Below are 21,098 nucleotides of genomic sequence, written 5' to 3'. Positions count from 1 at the left end.
CAAGCTGCTTCTCCTCAACTCATCTTCCAAATGGCACAAACACATACACAGAGAAACCAGAAATTAGAATCTGTTACTGTTATTCTTTAAAGGGTTGCACCTGCATGTAACACCTTTATGTGTGCGCTATGCCATCCATCTGCCTGACAATGCTAGACTCTCCAAATGTTTTTAAAGAAAATTAAAATAAGCATCTGCTAATAGTAATTTTATGCCATCCTGAAGTTTCGTTTCGGGCTGATGAGAAAAAGCCACATTAAAACTACCTTTGTAACTCCTAGCAAACATGTTTCAGAAGGTAGGTCTATAAATAGATGTGCTTCTGTATGCACATTGTAAATATAAAATCATCCGGCTAGCAGAGGCTGCAATTTATACTAAAGCCCCAGGATGAACTTACCTGATTTTTAAAGTCCCATTAGAATAGCTTGCAATCAGTACAGATCTCCGTTTTCTAGTTGCAGAGTAAGGCAAAGCACCCCCAACTACATTTCACTTATCTCAGTCCCATCCTTCATCAAAAGCTTTGAGATTTCATTCAGAAGCTGTTGTCCCTAAATGCTGAATATGCACAGAAACGGTAATGGAAGGGATCTAAGTTAAACCCTACAGACGCACCAAGAAAATAGCAACATCAACACCAAAAAGCAGCAAATCCTTGAGAGGTGCTTTTTCTTAGCTGCATTTCCCAAGTCTGCCTCCTTTCACACGTAAAATGTCTCAGTTATGGAAGAGGATCTTACCTGAGCTGATCATACTGTGCATTCTCTGCTGAGCCAAGAGCTGCTCTCGTCCAGCCACCCCATCTGAGGAAAAACACGAGTCACTCTCGTAAATTGTCTGCAGCATATTCCAATCACTCTTACTTCAGCTACATGAAAGATTCATCGCTGCTCAATGCACGGGCCCCAGGAGCTACCCTCCCTGGTCCTCCCTCCTTCCGGAGGAGAGGGAGCAGCCGACCAACTTCAACAGATTTCCTTTCTGTTAAGGTGGACATACACTTTTTAAAAGATCTGGACACTTTTCCTATGTTACCAACCTGTGTACAAAGCAGAAAGGACCGAGTGGATGCTATGGCTCTCTGGAGTTTAGGTTATCCCGGAAACTGAAAGCAGGTGGGAAATAGGAATGTGCTTCGGGGTTATTGCTTTGTCAGAATAAGTAGAAAAATATTAACTCTACCCACGAGAAAAAGAAACCGATTAAACCTGGCTTATAGTTCTTCAGGCTGCTAGAGTTTCATTACAAGCACCCTCAGTCCTGCAAGTGGCTCCAGCCGGTGCCCTTCTATCTGTTTGTGTGTGTCTCTTCCCCCTTTCTGGTCTCTCTCTGCTCAAGTTGGCTAAAGCTAGTGATAATCCATTTGCATATGAATCAACAACGGCAGGGCCCACAGGCACAGAAATAGAACAATGGTCGGCCTGAGCCAAAAATAGGTCAAGCATGGCCGAGTGATTGGAGCCAGCATTAATGCATTTAAAAATACCCCAGCAAACCCAGCTGTCCAGTCTCTATCTTTCAAACCATAATTCTCTATTGCAGGGCCTTAAAAGCAATTAACTCTTTCCTCCCTCCAAGCTTGGTTTACACACTATTTCCATACTGGCGATTTGTTTCCAAAGAGAGGAAGGAAAAAAAAATTAAGAATCATAATTCTAAGAGGGCAAATGCACATACATTTAATTTCATTTTATTTTTATAGTATGTGTTTTTGGAAGAGAGAGGAGAGAAGTGCAGAGCTCTGTATTGGTTCTAAAATAATACTGGAAGCTTTTGCTCATAATGTGGTTTCTGCCTCACCCACGCACAGCAATCCTGGTGTTCTATTTTTGTTGCCTGTTTCTCTGGCTACACTGCAGTTGGCTGTAGCACTAGAAGCTTTTCTGCCTTCTAGTTTCAAGACTGACAGGAGATTTAGTAGAGGTAGTTTCAGAAAACAAGCACTCCCCAGAATAAAATGTTTATGAAGAACTAGCTTGATTTTTTACTTGCCATTTATGCGAGGCACTTGTCCCTTTCACATATCCTAATGCAAGCTTGGTACCGCCTATCAATTTTATTGCATCCAGTTTCTATTATATCTAAATTAAAAAGAAAATGTAGCTTGGGTCTGAAAATGTTCCCTCTATTTCAGCCTCTCAGGCTAAATTCAATGTGGAAAAAAAAAAGAAAAAGAAAGTGCTGCTGCTGTCTAATGCATGGATGAAGAACCACTGAATATATGCACTTGTAGATCAACCAATAAATATGGTCAGTCCTCAACTAGAAATATTCTGCTTTCATTGCTACCTCAAACACGGACCTCACCTTTCTGTAGAAATAGCATTTACAGTAGTTGATAGGCTCCCAGACCAACACACATTTTGGAATTCACCTGTAGAGTAAATGAACTATAGTATATACTACTAAACATCCTATAGTGTCTGAGGGACACTTACAACATCATTTCTGTATGAGACATAAATTCTGCATCACAAACTGGGTTGTAGGAGCTAGCCATTCATAAGGGCACACCCAAAAGTGATAATTCACTAGTCCTGGGAACTCTTCTTCCTTTTCTAAACTAGATCAGGAAGGAAAATGTAATTCTTAAAGCTTTAGTAGCAATAGAGAAGGAAAGGGAAAAAGCGGAGTGTTTAAGGTTCCTAGAACAACTAGATGGAGGAAGGATCTTGGTCAACCACAGAGTGTGAGACTAGGGGAAGAGAACAAGGAGACAGGGTTTTGGTGGAAGGCAGGAAGCATGTTCAGTCATAAGGCAGATAACCCGCTGCTGAAAAAAGCAGTACTGAATTTCCCTTCTTTCATAGATTAACTCCTACTTCTTGCAAAATTACACTTGGACAGACAAGTTACAAGATTTTTTTAAAAGAGGTTATTCCAAAACACACTGGACTTAAACTACAATGAGAAAATATTATTTTCCTGTAATTGGGAAAAAATTATGAATTCCATTTGATATTACAACTAAACTTTCACTTAGTTAAGAAATCAATATGTAAAATTCAAGAGATGGAAATATTGTGGAGCTGGCAAATTACTTCGGGGATGATGTAACCAAGCACAGCATTTTAGACCTGGGGGAAAATTTAGAATTTGCCCATAATGGTGTTCAAACTCTCTGTCCCTCAGAATGCTGTGGTGCCCTGGAGCAGACTTTTAGTGTCTCCAGAAAAGGTCCTTCCCCAAGGCAGTGCAGCCTCACTTTTATTTGTTTATACCGGAATGGTAAAAGTTCTTTTGAACAATGGTTTCTTACAGTAAGAGGAAAATAGTTGAGGGGCTCCTGGGTGGCTCGGTCAGTTAAGCCTCCCACTCTTGATTTCAGCTCAGGTCATGATCTCACAGTTTGTGGGATTGAGCCCCATGTTGGGATCTGCACGGACAGTGTGGAGCCTGCTTGGAACTGCCTCTCTCTCCTCTTTTTCTCTCTCTCTCTCTCTTTCTGCCCCCAGCCCCCATTCATGTGCGCGCAAACACACATTCGCGTGCGTGCACATGCTCTGTCTCTCAAAATAAACTTTTTTGAAAAAGAAGAAAATAGTTGAAATCCACTCTTTTAGTACAAAAAAAACTCCCTTTTTTTCACAAAGTATTAAGATGTGCTGAAGATTATTAAGGCTATAAAAGCACCTGTTAACAAAATTATGACTGAAATGAAATTATGACTAAAGAGACTTGCTTTGTGTCTGGCAGGTCTCCCATCATATTCTCCAGTCTGCCACCCTGTCCCTTTTAAAATGATGCAAATAATTACCTGAGACCTTCAAAATAAAATTTAAAATGATCTAGTGATGAAAAATGGAATCACCAATTGTTTCAGAGTGGTTTTGAACAGAATATGCAGAACCGGTAATAAACATGTACAAGGGGTGACAAAATGTCACTAATGACATAATACACATGTTTTGTCATTTCAAATTTAAGTGATCCCCTCAAACTGCAAATGACAAAAAGAGTCTCTGAACTTTTATCATCACGAAAAATAAAACTCCAGAAGAGTGAGTTAGTAATTATCCAATTTCTCAAAGGTTCTAGGAAAAGGCATTCCACAGAAAGTAGCAAAATGCATCTTCCTCATGTTGACCAAGTTATTTCACTTGAGATTGATTTACATTTTATCCCTGCATGCTTTCAGCGTTTTTTGTTTGTTTGTTTTCCCATTAGCAGTCTTGCCTTTCACCTCTTAGTTTAGGGTGAAAAGGCATCAGACACTTATTATAAAATAGGTGTCACTTGTTTTTCAGAGGAAAAATAAGCATCATTAAAATCACCAGGAAGTATACTGACTACCATAGTTCCATTAACCAACAACTTAAATGTTAAGAATGCTGTGTAATTTCTCTCACATCATCTCAACAATGTCAGTAAAGAAATGTCATTAGGTTACTTTTTGTGCATTTATAAAATCAGTTTTACTGACTTGGAAAAAAAACTATTAAATTTTATATTATAAAAAAAACAAACAAGGTAATACAAATGCCAAGCTAGAATAAATAGGCATTAAAAAAATCTCAATATAATAAATGTTAATTCAATTTAGTAAAAATATTGGAAATTGATTTAAAAATCATTTGACATGCATTTTATACTCATTCAATAAATGTTGATATTATCTATTGATGAAAAATGAAACCACTATCTTTAATTATTTGAGTGGTTTTAAACAGAATATGCAAAGCTAGTGATAAACATAAGAGGGATACCAAAATGTCATTCAAAAGCAATTATGATAACTCCAATTATTTTTATGCAGGTATATAGGCAACACAAAAAGATGTGTAAGAAAATCCATATGGCATCAAAGTATTTCCTAAAATATCCCCAGACCTCTAGCTCACAATGATCTTTTCTCAAATCAGTCCCACTGGGAAGAAGCAAAGAAGGTAGTGTAACCTGATTTTTTCTAAAACACTAAGGTACCCTCTGCTCATCTGTAATCAAACACAGACTTTTCATGTAGTACCAAATCCTATGATTCTGAAATCTAGACACAGTATGGTTTCAGCTTGCCTGAAATATTAATTCTACTTTATAGGAAATCTACAAAGATAACTCACCAACACCTGGAACTCTGAACTCATTTTCTGACTTGCTCATGTTGCTTTATCTCCCATCCTCACATTTCTCAAACTATTGTCACAGCAATAAAGTTATATACTTTTGCCTGCAAGTAGTAGACTTGGTTCACCCAGACTCTCAAGAAACAGGAAATAGAGTACAGTGTACTAATTTTTAATGAGAATTAAGTAGCCTGTTTATCTGATTTTTCAATCTCTTAGAGATTGTCAATTGTTATTAAATAGTGGATATTCAATTTACAAGTGATTCCTTTCCACTGAAACAATGTAACTGGTTGCCAAATGGTGTTCAGACCCAAGAGCAGGTATAATTTTCAGAAAACACAGCAGCAATGAAATGCCAGGGAAACTGTTTTATATGAAAACAAAACACCATCAACAAAATCTCTAGAATTGTTGGCCTTCATTTGATTGATAAGAATTTCTTCTCTAACTTTGCCCTTCAAATGGAACATGTTGACCCAGGATTCATTGTATTTCTAGGGGATTACAGACAATCAGGGTCACCTGGGAACTTGTTAGAAATGCAATTTATTGTGTCCTACCCCAGAACTACTTACTAAATTGCAATCTCTGGGAGGAATCTGTATTTTATAAGCCCTCCAATTGATTCTGATGCGTGAAAAAGTGTAAGAATCAATAAAGAAGATCAACCTTTCCAAAGCAATGATTAGATGGCTAAAAATAAAAATAGATAAAAGTATCCTTTTTGGGTCCAATTTTAAACTAGCCAGTATTATTAGAGAACAACTTTTCAAAAATGAAAATAATTAAACTAGGTAAGAGACTGAAGAAGACCATTAGTATTCAAAGTATATAACAGAGGATCATCCAGAAAAGGATCTCTTAGGGGCCAGATGAGCCCAGCACTGCACCCTTCCTATGATAGGGATGTGTGCACTGCTTCTCTTCACTAAGCCATGTTGTTCAAGGTTCTGCTCTTCTGAGTATTTGCTAGTTGCACATCAGTCCCTCAATGCAGAGCTCAGAGCAGCCACTCCAGGAGGAGAAAGTAGTGTGATATAATATTCAACGTGTACTATTTCATCGTTATTCATTTTTACCAGAGAGTCTCATTAAAACCTCAACAATTAACTTCAAATCAATAATAAACCACAATTTTATAAGGCGATGTGCATGTATGAAAAATAATCTTTTGTTGAAATCAAATGAAATTTAATTGCACTTTCATGTTTTGCATTTATTTCCTTGTCTTGTGAACAGAATAACCAGTGAGAAAGGTCAGACACCAGAAATGCAGTAGAAATGATCTCACATGGATTCCTTAATGTAATTCTCATCATTGAGTACAATTTGAGTAAACAAAGTTTTCCAATATCTTCCTTTTGTAGTAATTTAAACATATTGGCACTAGGAAATTAACATAAAATGCATTTGTAGTTACACTTTATAGTACTGGATCTAGTAAATGTAGTGATGGCAGAGTTTCTAGAAAAGTCTGGTTATCAATTGCATTGGTTCATGTCTATATGTTCTATTTTTATTTGGTAAATTCCATTAATTATACCATTCTGACTCAACATTCTGAAAGAATTATCGCTTTAGACTCAACCTTCCCTCCCAGCAAAAGTCGCTTGAGAAACAGTACAGTAGTTTTTACACTTTGTATTATGGCACTGCAAAATTATTTCACATAGAAAAACTATTTCATATGTATGAATAGGCTGAATGTAAATATATGTACACATCAACCATTAATTTTTGCTTTTGCTTTAAATGACAGGTAATGGTTCAACTGATAATCAAACCTCATTTTCTTTTTAGCAGAATCAACTTTGAAATACAAAACAACCTGGTCTAACCTATCCTATGTTTACTAAGCTAAGTATGTATAAGATATTTATGAGACCCGAGACTTTTAATAAAATCTTCATTTTAAGACAAAATATTATTTTTGGCTACAAAGCTATGGAGATCAAAATTCTGGAAGAATTCCAGTTAAGTAAAATTAACATTCTGATCTTTACTCTTTGGTATGATTCAAAATCTTAATTTTATATTTTTTGACAAAGTATGTGTTCTTCTTATGTAGCCACACCTTTAATATTTATCATCTTATAAATAAATGGGATTCTGATCACCACAAATCAATAGTGATATGTAGCCCCTGGATGAATACTATATTTGAGAGCTGTGATAAGACTGATTTCCACATGCTAATAGAAGTACAGCAGACATCAAAAAACAACCCAGAAATGTCATTTCTTGCCACAAAGGTCAAGCTGATATTTACCATAGCAAACCACTACCTATCACCAAGTTAAATCAAGAGAATGCCAGAACACTTGTCACTGAAAATAGCAACAGTTTTTATATTGCAATTATATTCTGACTTCATAAGCAATCTAATTGAATGCCAAATACCATATTTAAGAAACAGCAAGTGCCCAAGCACTTACTTTTTGACTGATCAAAAATATTAATAGCAATGGCATATAACTAAAATATACACATTTGCAGTTAGCCATATTACTAAATTTATCAGACATCCATGGGTTAGAAATCTTTCCTGTTTCGGGAGTGTTTACTATAACAGAATTCTTTTAGATACCATTAGGTACATATTTTGCTACCCCTTTGTTTCTACCCTCTGCGTCCTTTAAGAATGACTTTTATAGACAACATATACCTGGATTTTTTTCTCTTTCATCCCATAAAAAAGACTTTATGGAAGGAGATAGTGGCTCTTGCTGGTTCATCATCTTCTTAAGAGCAAAAAGGTAGTAAGTCCATTTAATCTTTCAAAAGTTTGCCCACACATTACTTCTTGGTGAAACCTTCTCTGATGTGAGCAGTCATGAATGACAAGATCTTACTCTGTCCTTACTTATATCACAACAAGAATCATTGGATATTTCAACAATTTGGTTTCATATCTGTTTCCCATGCTAGGCGTCAACGAGTCAGGAACAGATCTGTCATTCATCTATGTGCCTATTTCACACTGCCTAGCAAACAGAAAGCACTCTTTGTGATATGTGAATCTATGTAAATATACATGATATGCTTGATTTTTATAAACTTTCATTCATGCTTATTTTCATAGATAAATGTCAGGCAAACAGTTTCTATCATCACCATCAGACGTTTCCATTCCACCAGTCATCCTTCCCCAAGTCTATCTCCAGAGTTAGTTTTCCTCTCTCAAAGAGGTTACCTTGCGTACCCAATCCCAACGTCATCCTCGTCAGATAAGTATGATGATTATATTACATACAATACTTTTCAGGATGATATTGTAACCATTCATATGCTTTGTATCATCAATATAAAATACAGAGATTATAAATTCTCTCATGCTTTATTTTTCTAGGATTAAATACAGGAAATTAAAAAATTCAAGATTCTAGAGAATTTACTTAAAAGTCTCACATCTCTACACTGAAACTATTTTCACTAAAAAGGATTTTGAACACATTAACAATTGTTCCTCTGCTCTTGAGGCTCTCCTGGACTCTTCTAATGGCCAGCCGGGCTCTAGGACACAATGACATGACTCTCTTGAAAACATCAAAGCTCTAATTAAAAACGTTCCACTTTATATGCTCATTGACTTAGAGAATTCCCTTTTCATTCTAAAGAGCTCCTACATGGTCTAAATCTTTAGAAGGAGGGACCGTATGTTCACATATTTTCTAAATCAAAGAGAGATATATTCTGGAAAATGTGGAAACTTCAGTGTCAGATATGAATTTACACTTGATTCATGAAAACCAAAGAATATCTTTCATATGAAAAACAACTACATTACATTCTAAATAATGTGGCTCGTTCGATGGAGAAGGGCCTCTGGCTTCAGATAGAATTTGATGTGAATCTCCCTTTGTCATTTAACAGCCAGTTATATGTTGGATAGCTTGGATAAGTTACTTACCCATTCTTAGTCATAATTCCCTCACCTTGAAAATATTAGCCTCAGATTCTCAGTCACTTATGGAGCTTCAAAGAATTGGGATAAAGACCTTGAGAGAAAATGGGGGAAGTAAAAGGCTGAAAGAGAACAAGTCCTCTATAACTACCATCTGGACAAGACATTGACTGCATTTTCAGGGGGCTTTTATATATAAACCTTTAACCAAGATGTGATCTTTATTTTATCTGTATTTAGTGTTGCAGATGAGTTGTAAATCCAACTGAAAGAAATGCCCTTTATGAACTTCCTCTGATACAAAGCTCCAAGTAGAAAATTACGTGTTACTTAAAAGGAGGACCTTCACATAGCAGCTAGTAGTGTTTTCTGCTGATCGAGATTGGTTTATATGATCAAATTAATATTTGCTGAACAATGTATTAAAAGTGCTTTGTGGGGGCACTTGGTGGCTCAGTCTGGCAAGCCTCTTACTCTTGGCTTGGGCTCAGGCCACAATTTCATGAATTTGTGAGACTGAGCCCCATGTCAGGCTCTACGCTAACAGCATGGAGCCTGCTTTTCTCTCTCTCCCTCTCTCTTTCTTTTAAGATAAATAAACTTTAAAAAATTCTCCTGTTTAAAAGAAAAGTGTTTCATTAGTGTCTTCTATGGAGTTTAAAATGGAAGAAAAACAGAATATACACATCACGTCTGATAAGAAACATATACCCCAATGCTATATAATTAATGAATGCTGAATGTGGCCTCATACTGTTTCATACTTTTAGAAGCCTGTGAGAGAAGAAAATACTCATGTTGTCAACTTCGTATTTCACTGGTTGATACTGCTTCCCAAAGGGCTCATAGAAACATTCACTGTGTCTCACTTCAACTCCGCTGTCTGCTCCCTACATCCTTTGCCTATTCTCTCATATTTTGTTCCTCCTCGCCTGCCCAGTACATATGCAACCACCAAAAAGGGAAGGGTGTATTTATTTCCCCAAATTGTATCAACTTAATAAGGACTAAGAAATCATGATAATAAAATAACATGGTAAAAAATGAAAAAAATTAACATCTGCCTTGCAGGGGTGCTTTAATATTTAGAAATACAAATATAAAATTCCACCACTATGACAAGAACATAATAGGTATTTAATACTCTGTGGTTATTATTATTACAGCACACTATTACTACACACATCAAGAAGTGAATAATCGAGGGCCTACATAGATTACTGTATTCTGAACTGAGATAATTCCTATTTCCCCAAATCAACTATAATATTAGAAAACAGAATATAAAAGAAAAATTTGAATGGAAAGTTTTTATCACTCTCCACGCTGATAAACACACCACGTGTATTCAGCAAGTCACTGATTCCTAATTGAATAATAAGAAATGGAAATAATGAGCAAGAGGGGAGTAGAATGTGCCAGGCTATTTGCTAAGCTTACTTTGTGAGGTAAAATCAGATATTTAATAGCAGACACAAAGATTCATAGCAAGACTCACATGTTTGCCATTTAATCACAACCTAGGAGTATCACCAATCCACAACACATTCCCCTCAGCTAATGATTTCATTCCAGATGGCAGGGACTCTATTTGAAAATCAATAAGTTAACATTAGTTATTTCACCTAAAGCAGTAACAACCTGTTTTTGTTTTCTTTTTTTGTAATGAAGTGAAGACTTTTGTCTTCTTATTTTGGCTCTATCTGAAATTCTCAGCAGTACTTCCTGTAAGTAGCAGAGACCCCTTGGAATTCAAATTCATTATTTTTAAATTCAAGACTTAGGTTAAAATTTAGTACTTTTTGATGATTTAAATCATGAATAATTATGTAATGACTTGATGGAACCCAATCCTAGTTAAATGAAACTAAAGTCTAGGAATAATTAACATTCTGAAGGCTAAGTCAGTTAAGCATCCAACTTCGGCTCAGGTCATGATCTCACAGTCCCTGGGTTTGAGCCCTGCATTGGGCTCTGTGCTGACAGCTCAGAATCTGGAGCCTACTTTGGATTCTGTGAATCCCTCTCTCTCTGCCCTTCCCCTCTCACTCTCTTATAACATTCTGCAGGTTAAATGGTAAAAAAATTCTCAAGCATAGGTTAGTTAATGTTGTTCCCTTTATAAGCTAGGAAGAAAGCATTAGTAAAAAATGGCATTTAAAACTCTCAGGCATTTCATTTTATTTAAAATATGTAGACCTTGAACAACATAGGTTTGAAGTGAATGTCTCAGCTCATACATGGATTTTTTTCAGATAAATATAGTACTGTGAATTTATTTTCTCCTTATGATTTTTAATAATATTTTCTTTCTATAGCTTACTTTATTGTAAGATTACAATAAATATAATATACATGACATACAATATGTTACACAAAATATGTGGTTTAAAATTTTTTTTAATGTTTAATTTTTTTTTTAGAGAGAGAGAGAGAGAGAGAGAGAGAGAGAGCGAGCATGAGTGGTAGAAGAGCAGAGAGAAAGGGAGACAGAGGATCTGAAGCAGGCTCTGCCTTGACAGCAAAGAGCCTGATGCAGGGCTCGAACTCATGAACTCTGAGGTCGACCTGAACAGAAGTCAGACACTCAACAGACTGAGCCAGCCAGGTGCTCCTTACATAAAATATGTAATCGACTGTTTATGTTTTCAAGAAGACTTCCAGTCAATAGTAAAGCTATTGGTAGTTAAGTTTGGGGGGAGTAAAAAGTTATACATGGAATTTTGACTGTACAGGTGTTTGGCATCCTGACTCCCAAGTTGTTCAAGGGTCAACCGTACTTCACTTGAGACAGGATCAACCACACATAGAGCATTCCATGAAAAAAAAAGTTTAAGCCAACATGAGAAATGAGAACCAATAATTACTGTCAACGTCTATGCTAATATGGCTACCTTTTAATTTCACAATATAACAGGGGTTATATTTTTAATATCCAGTCATTAGTGTAAACCTAATGTAGTCTTTTTACTATTTCCAAATGAATTATGGATTATCACAACATTTCAAGAATGTTAGAATCATTAAATATAGAGTATACTGGCTGTCAGACATCCAAATGTATATGATTCAAATCAGTTGATAACAAAATGCAAGATTAAAATGGCACTAAAAAATCTGAATCTGTGTCATTGGGTGTAATGTACAGGCAGTCATGGGATCTGATGAGTTTTTCTAATCATAAAATGTATTAACATGGAACTTTAACATAATTACTAATGTAGCATCATTCTTAGGAAATCAGACAGAAAAGACAAAAAGAATTGATTTGTAAAAAATTTAAATGACTTCATTCAAAAAAATTTTCTCCAGAAATTGCTATGTACATCCAGGAACAATTTTGGTTTTGCAGAATAAAGTGTCTTAATGTGGTGGTGAACTGAATGAGAAGACTCAGTCCATATCCTTCCCCTTCTTCAATCCAAGCACACTCTTCCCGGGATTTTTTTATGATCACAACAACCACGTCTACCGACATAATCCATAAATCAAAACTTATCCACCACCAAACACATCGTTTTGAGTTCACTTTTCTAGTTTTGTGTTTTTGGTTTTTTTTTATGTTTGTTTTTACCTTGCATCATTTTTCATTAGGCTCTTCAGAACCACTGCATCCCAACTATATCTCATGGCTTTTTAAATTATCTAGCTGCTTAAAATGATCTCTCTCTCCTTCCAGCAATTACTGCCTACTCTTAGAGACAGGCATTCACATACCAGCCTCTGACGCCTTTGTCTTGTCACATACAAATCAGAAGTCAATTTTCTTCCTGCCCCAAACCTAAGTACCTATTACTTAACCATTAATATCCATGCTTTCCCCTGCGTCTTTCATCTTTCTTTGTAGTATATATCAAATACACAATTCAATGTCATTTTCTTTGACTAATGTTCTTACTGCAAAAGTAAGTAGCAGCAAAAGTAATCCATTTGACTGACCAGTTCCTTAACAGATACATTAGCCTTGTTCTGTTTTTAATTATAAGAGTTTCCAACATTTATCAAACAATTATTGTTTCCTTTGACAAACACTGTCCTTTCAACGGGGTCTGGGAAGAAGGACCGCAGTTGTTCAGGCAAAATGAGCAGGACCAGTAGAAGCAATGTGTAAGGGAAAGTTCTAGAACAGTAGAAACAAGCACACCTGGCTATTAATATCTGTAACACTGCGATCTTGTGGCCTGGGGAATGCACATGTCCTTTGAATCCTAGCACTGTGTCCTTAAAAATATGCCATACTGTTGCATAAAAAAGAAAATAACATAAAATAAATAAGGGCTCAACCTGAATTAAGAAGGCATATTATTCCCTCACAATTATGAAGATGTACTATGAAAGGCATTCTTTCATAATTCTTGCTGTTAATCTTCTAATACTATTTTTTAGCCTTTTGTCACATCAGTTTCTAATATTTGAAGAGCAGAATAACATCTCAAGTGCTGGAAGATAGTGGAAATCAAGACAAAAATACAAAACAATATCATGTGAGGGAAATAGTTAAGATATCCCTGGAGAGGCACCTGTTGGCCCAGTCAGTTAAGCATCCAACTCCTAATTTCAGCTCAGGTCACAATTTCAGGGTTGGGAGCCAAGCCCAGCTTTGGGCTCTGTACTGAGGATGGAGCCTGCTCAGGATTCATTTTCTCTCTCTCTCTCTCTCTCTCCTTCTGATCCTAGCCCCAACTCTCTCTGTAACCAAAAATATAAAAATTAAAAAAACTAGTTCACAAAACAAAACAAAAAACAATTGTCTTTCTCTTTCTCCCTCTGTGCCACCTTCAGAAAAACAAACAAACAAACAAAACAAAAACAAAAGTAAAACGATATCTCTGGAATGTGGCATCAGTGTGGCAGTGCAGGCTGGTGTCCATTATTAAAGATACGGAGTCCACAGTTCTGCTCCTGTTTTCAGTTCAGACTCATCTCCTTGCCAGAAAGAACAGAATCTGATTTATTTTTCCTCCAACTTTTCAGAGAAAATGCAGAGCATAGTCAGAACTAAAGGGCCTCTTTAGCTACCTGATCAAGCCTCAGAAATAAACAACTTGCACCAGGCACTGGATGAGCATACTGGAGGAAAACTCTCCTTTTAAAAATGCTAATGGTGAAGATTTGGCACTTAAAGTGACCCACGAGCAATTACAGACACATAGACTAATCATTTTTAAAAATTTTTAATATTTTAAAATTTATTTTTGAGAGAGAGACAGTGTGAGCAGGGGAGGGTCAGAGAGTCTGAAACAGGCTCCAGGCTCTGAGTTGTCAGCACTGTGGCTCAAACCCACGAACCGTGAGATCATGACCTGAGCCGAAGTCAGACACTCAACTGACTGAGCCACCCAGGCACCCCCAGACTAATCATTTTTTTGCAAACAGTAGCAAGGTCTTGTCATGAGGAAGTAACAGCCAGACAAAAATCATCACGCCATAATATGGCCCAGCCAGAAGAGAAATCCAGTGCCCAGACTGGACTTATCTCCACATGATAAAGATAAGATAGGAACTGAAGATTCATATCAGGAGTCATCATTTGTCAAATATAATTTGCTTACTTTAATAGTATGACAAATCATTGTATGATTTATTAACTCACATTAAATCATTTTATGATATTTCTAAAGACTTGAGTTAAAAATAAATTTTCTAGGTTATGAAATGGATGCTGGGATAAAACCTGACTACCGGAGACAAAACTCTGGGACTCGAAGTAAACAGAACCAGGCATAAACCAATGCATAGAACCAAGGTCCTATAGAACTGTGTCCTAGCATTCAGTAGTTCACAGCAGTGCTTGCTTCAGAATACGCATAGGAGTAACCAACCCCAAAGTAATATGCAAGTAAGTTAAGTCCTTTATTTATACTTTTTGAACACCATGAAGGAAATGACAGGCCATTACAATGCACGCGATAGCAAGTCAGCTCTAACATGATAATTACATCCCAGAGAAAATTCATACTCTGTTAATACTCTGCCTGGGTAACAAGTTTAATGGGTAAATGGGTTACCAGTAAAATGCTCACAACCTATGTTATTTTGTAACTTAACATCATCATCTAATATTATGATTAAAATTTATAATCATTAATGGGGAAAATAAGTTGGATCCCTCCCATCCTTACCCCCCGAAACCAACAACTACAGCGCAAACTACAGTTTGGCCAGAGGCTGTCACAATGGATGGGTAAAGACATGAAAAAATAGACAGGACTTATATGAAGGGGAGATGGGTGTTGTGAGGTAGGGCCCTGGGGCAAGGGCTGCCTTTCAAAGGGGCCTTGGAGGAAGAGCTGTCTTGCCTCCAGCCAATAGCTGAACAAAGCTGTGGACGTGCATCAGTGGTGAGGGACTGACTGGGTGGAGGCACTGGTTTTTAGTTTCTTAAATACAGTCACCATGACTCCTGTGGGAGTGTAGAAGCCCAATAGATAGCTTTTTCCTTTCCCTTTCTTCCTGAAAGTTACTGTTTCTACTCTTCTGGTTCCCTATGCTTGGGTGAAAAATATAAGAAAAACACATCCACTTTGTATTCTCATTACCCCTTATTTACCAATAAAATTTGATTTAATTTTTGTTACAGGAACATGAGTTGTAGCAAGAAAGACTGACCACCTTAAAGCTCCCTTCATTTTCTCTTGGTCACTTCCCCACCCTGATACAGAGAAGGTGCCTTTCTTGACACACTACAACTGTGTTAGACAGATTCCTCCAGATTCAGTCCCTGGGAGCCTCTTTCTTTCCTACTCACTCACTCTTCCTAGAAACTGACTAGCAAATCAGGAACCCCATGGCCCACAGGGCAGAGGAAGGCACTTACCATGTCCCCCCACCCCCCAGAATCACCTCGTCTGGCTGAACTTCAGTTTTAACATCTTGTTATCTTAGAGGCAGAATGGTGCTAGGAGAAAAGAAAGGATGCAGATTTACCCCTGACTCCATGGCATTCCAGCTTTAGAGTCTGGGGCAAGTTGTCCTTAATTTTACCTACATAGTGATTATTATCATATATCCCTAATAGAGATGTTGCTTTGATTACATATAGAATGACTAACACAAACATTGGTACATAGTTGTTGATCAATAAAATAGTAGCTAATTATTATGTCTTAAACACACACTCAAAATAGTTTACTTTTATCTTGGACAAAATGTGAACAAGTTGGTTGGCAACAGATCAAAAGAAAAAAATAGAAAGAAGAAAAGAGTGCTTCTGAAAATAAGCAATTTCTAATTTTAAAAAAGTCAGATGTCAATTCATAAGATAAAGGATAAGGAAAATCCTCATAAATATAAAGATCCATAATAATCCGAGCCTTGTGATCGAGTATAAGCAAGTACTGGCACACACAGGCCTTCTTACACACCTATATATTGTGTAATATAATAAGCCATTAGCATATTACATAATATTAAAATAACACTAATAATAATGTTAATGATTGCCCTGAGTAATGGTTAAACTAGACTAAGTGCCCTTCATTTAAGAAATCATAGATGAGGGGCGACTGGGTGGCTCAGTTAGTTGAGCATCCGACTCTTGATTTCAGCTCAAGGCATGATCCCAGTGTTGTTCTTGTGCCCAAGAATAGAAAAAAATCAATATTTAATTTTAATATCATTCTTCACTTGATAAGCAAATTCTAAAATTTGTATGGAATAGCAAAGCACCAAGGAAAGTAATGACAATTTTGAAGGAGATCAAAATGAGAGCAGGTGCCTTATCATCTTAAAGACTTATCTGGTAAGTTATTATAAAAAGAGAATGCCTTATTGGTTCAAATATAAACTAAAAGGTAAGATAACTTTTTCATTATCTTAGAATAGAGTAACAAAGAGTAGGCCCACTTATGTATGAAAACTTTACATAGGTCAATTCTGGAACCACAGAAAAGTGGAGATCTTCAACAAATGGTGCCAGGAAAGCTGATTCTCTGTGTTAAACTATTACAGCCCTAGAAATTAGATCCTTATATTAAGCTACACACATGTACACACACACTCACAAAATTAATGCTAACCAGTTTAACGATCTACACAGAGAAAACTTAAAAAAAAATAGAAAAAATGTAAAAATTTGGTTCAAATCCTCAGATTAGGGGTGGAATCATTCAACAAGAGGCAGAAAAACACAAATCATTACAAAAAGATTGATAAATATGACCTAAGAATAGAAGTGGTGTACAAATCACTAACGGGAAAAAATTAATGATACACTGAGAAAAAACACTTACAGCACATTTAATCAACCAATGATTAGTATTCAGAATATAATAATAATATTTACAAAACAATTCGCAAAGATACAACCCAATAATAAAGTAGGCAAAAGATAAAAACAGGCATGCACTGAAAATGAAACTCTCACGTCCAATCCCTACATAAAATATGGTAAAGGTTACTAATAATCAGGAAATAAATTAATCCCTAACAAGACAGGTATAAATCCAGTGTATAGGTAAAACTGAATTAGTAATACCAAATATTAATAAGAATGTTGAATAATAACTCTTAAACTATGACACTGTTTATTTTGCTACAAACATTTCGTTTAATGAAGATGAGATTTTCTAAAGAAATTATGATTTAAAATGGCAACACTTTGTGTTTTCTAAGGCAACTAAATATTCATAAAATCCTAAACTGACTCTTGGCTAAGCTTACCTTTCTCTTTCTTTCTTTTTTTGTTTAATTTAAACTAAATGTATTCTTTTCAAGATTTTCTCTTTGTAGTTCTGCTATCAACAATGAGAAATCACTGTGGCACCTGAAATAAAAGTTGATATCCAAATTAAGTAATGAAACATAAAAGGAAAGAGCTAATGTGCAAACCATCATCTTGAGAGTAAGTGCAGCATAGAATTAGTAAATGCATAAATTGCACTTAAAAGTACAGTCTCTTTTTCAAAGATGATTACTACTTTAAGGAAGGGTTCATGTCTGTTGATAGCCTGCAGGCAATTAAAGTATTGACTGATCTTTCTTCTCTAGTATCAAAAGCAGGAACCATTAAATGCAGAAATTGTCATGATAGGTAAACATATTTTAACTTAACAAAATAAAAATTACTGATACTGTTATTTAAAATATCTGAATAATTTACCCAAGGGATACAGAAGTGCTGATGCATAGGAGCACATGTACCCCAATGTTCATAGCAGCACTGTCAACAATAGCCAAATCATGGAAAGAGCCTAAATGTCCATCACCTGATGAGTGGAACAAGAAGATGTGGTATATATACACAATGGAGTATTACATGGCAATGAGAAAGAATGAAATCTGGCCATTTGTAGCAAAGTGGATGGACCTTGAGGGTGTCATGCTAAGCGAAATATGTCAGGCAGAGAAGGACAGATACCATATGTTTGCACTCATAGGTCTAACAGGAGACCAGGAGAAACCTAATGGAGGACCTGGGGGAGGGGAAGAGGGAAAGAGAGCTGGGGAGAGAGAGGGATGCAAAACTTGAGAGACTATTGAATACTGAAAATGAACTGAGGGTTGAAGGGGAAGGGGGAGGGGGAAAAGAGGTGGTGGTGATGGAGGGGGGGCACTTGTGGGGAAGAGCACTGGGTGTTGTGTGGAAACCAGTATGACAATAAACTATTTAAAAATAAAATAAAATAAAATATCTGAATAAATATACCACTGGCAGAAAGGGCAGAATGTAATTATGCTCTGCGAAAGGTTATTAATAGACAAAAAATTTATAATTTTCTAAAGTTCTCTTGATTTTCATGAATGTTTGAGATCAATTTAAGAATGACAAATATTAAAAACCAACACAATATTAAATTCTGAAAACCACTCTTTTGTAATCTGTCAAGTGATAAGCCCCTCAGCAGTTTTAAGTTTTAAAGATTCATGAACCTGGGGGAGGGGAAGAGGGAAAGAGAGTTGGGGAGAGAGAGGGATGCAAAACTTGAGAGACTGTTGAATACTGAAAATGAACTGAGGGTTGAAGGGGAAGGAGGAGAGGGGAAAAGAGGTGGTGTTGATGGAGGAGAGCACTTGTAGAGAAGAGCAATGGGTGTTGTATGTAAACCAATTTGACAATAAACTATTTTAAAAAAGAAAGGAAATATAATGCAAAAATAAAGAAATAAATAAAAAAATAAAGATTCATGAATACCAGGAAGGTGACCAGAAATGAGTTTTGAGACCATCTTAAAGCTCTTCAATTACAAAAATGTATTTTATTAGTAAAGAAATATTTTCTCCATATGGACACAAGTTGACCTTATAAATGACCCATCTCAGTTATGTTTTATAAATATAGTCTTCTGATTCCTGAAATAAATATGTATGAATGTGGTTTTGTTTGCCTGCTTTTTATATATATATATATATATATATATATATATATATATATATATATATATATATAATGTATGTATATAAAACACTAACTCCTCTGTCAGTCTTGGTTCAGAAATTTTGACACATTGGTTATTGGGCTTCCCTGGACAGCTTTTAGCCACCTATTGTCAACTGTTAAACTATCAGTTCGTAGAAGCCAACTGAGCTCTCAGAGGCTATTATTTCCCTTACATTCAAGTTCTTGCAGGACTCAAATAAGATATTCATTAGAGCTGACTACAATATAATTAATTACTTTAAGCTACTGAATGAAAGATTCATCAGAAGGGATGTTATTGCTATCTTTGGAGTCAGAGAAAGCATGGAGCACAGAGGTGAACACTGTCAGCACCCACCTAAGCTCTGCTCTGGGGAGATGGTGTTCGGGCCCAGACACTGATGAATTCCTATAATTAGAAATAGGAAGGCCTATTTTTCTTAGCAGCAGAATGTTTTCCTAGGAATTATTAGGTGACTACTTGAAAACTGATTCGGCATGGAAGATGAGATCTCCGGGTGGCAAACTTAAATAGCAAAACTTTGAAAACAAAAGAAGGGTTTAGCTCACTGCAGGATTTGCTTTTCTTGGTGGAAACACAAAACTGCAGCCAGGGTTTAACTGTTCAGAACAATACATTTGAGGAGCTGTGTGGACAAAGAATAAAAAACAAAACAAGAACATAAAAATAGAGATAAGGTTATTGGCTGCTGGCAAGGAATATTAGGGGGAGAAACAAGATATTTAAAGGGGATTTTTAAATGAAGTTTCACTGTGTGGTATTCTTTAGGCACTCCTTTCATACTGCGTAGTGGTCTAAAATATGAATGCTTTAAACCTGAAAGTGTAAAGAGTTAAATTTACCTTTTTGGGGAATGCAACAAACCCCAGATCCTGTTAAATTGGGTTTGGGGACAGATCCGAAGTTCTCTGAGGTGGTCTTTCCACATCTGGGTTCCATGGGGTCAGATCCATCCAGTCATGTTATTAAACACTCAAACCATATAACTAACAAGGATGGTTTCAGTCAACATTCTGCCATCATCCTTCTAATTATAATCTGGTTTCCTAGAATTTGCTGGTCAGAGGTCATAAGGGTATTGTCCCCTAGAGTAATACTTTTCATTGAGACTATTCATTTGACATGCTGGTTGAATCCATTTCTCTTTGTGACCATCGCTGATGTGAATTTGCCAAGCTAAGGCCATCCTATGGGACGGACATGCTAACATACTCATGCATTTGATACGGCTGCCCCTTCCAGATCAGAGTTTTCTGTAAACATTACCCCTGCAGAGTGACATAATTTAAATATTATACCTCCTTCTATTTAAATGCAATACCATCCAAAGTCAAAATTAAAAAGTTCAAGTTTGGGCTCTAGTAGAGAGAATTCTTGATTGCAAAGAAATGGCTTATTACCTATAATGGAGACCAAACATGCAATGGGAGGTTTGCCTTATAAATACATAGTTGAGTTTCGAGAGACAAGGCCTAAACTGTGCGGTAGAAAAAACACACATAAAGGGGCTCTGGTGCATATCATTGTATCACAGATCACTCCTACATAGGATATTTTAATGTTAAGGTCACAGAGAACTACACGCAGAGGAAATGATGCTGAAATCACACTGGGATGCTCTGGAATACTAGTCATCTTGGTGAATTTTGCTGATATTTTGTTGTTTATGACTGACATTACAGAAGCTAGAGCCTAACACAGTCATTGCAGAAGAAAATTTTCCTGCAGTGAACAAAGCCCTTTTGT

At 36.3% G+C, this 21,098-nt stretch overlaps 1 protein-coding gene across 1 annotated transcript in view; it reads right to left on the bottom strand.

Annotated features, from left to right (window-relative positions):
• The window catches only part of HDAC9 (histone deacetylase 9), a 912,954-nt gene that overhangs the window by 521,667 nt on the left and 370,189 nt on the right, over window positions 1-21,098 (bottom strand). Inside the window, exon 3 of the mRNA XM_029929772.1 lies at window positions 744-806. Coding sequence (XP_029785632.1) covers window positions 744-806 — 63 coding nt within the window. The remainder of the gene's footprint in view (window positions 1-743; window positions 807-21,098) is intronic.

This window comes from Suricata suricatta, chromosome 2 (genome assembly GCF_006229205.1).
Source record: "Suricata suricatta isolate VVHF042 chromosome 2, meerkat_22Aug2017_6uvM2_HiC, whole genome shotgun sequence".
NCBI classification, from domain to species: domain Eukaryota; kingdom Metazoa; phylum Chordata; class Mammalia; order Carnivora; family Herpestidae; genus Suricata; species Suricata suricatta.
Note: the sequence above shows the minus strand (reverse complement) of the source record. Positions and strands in the feature narration are given on the sequence as shown.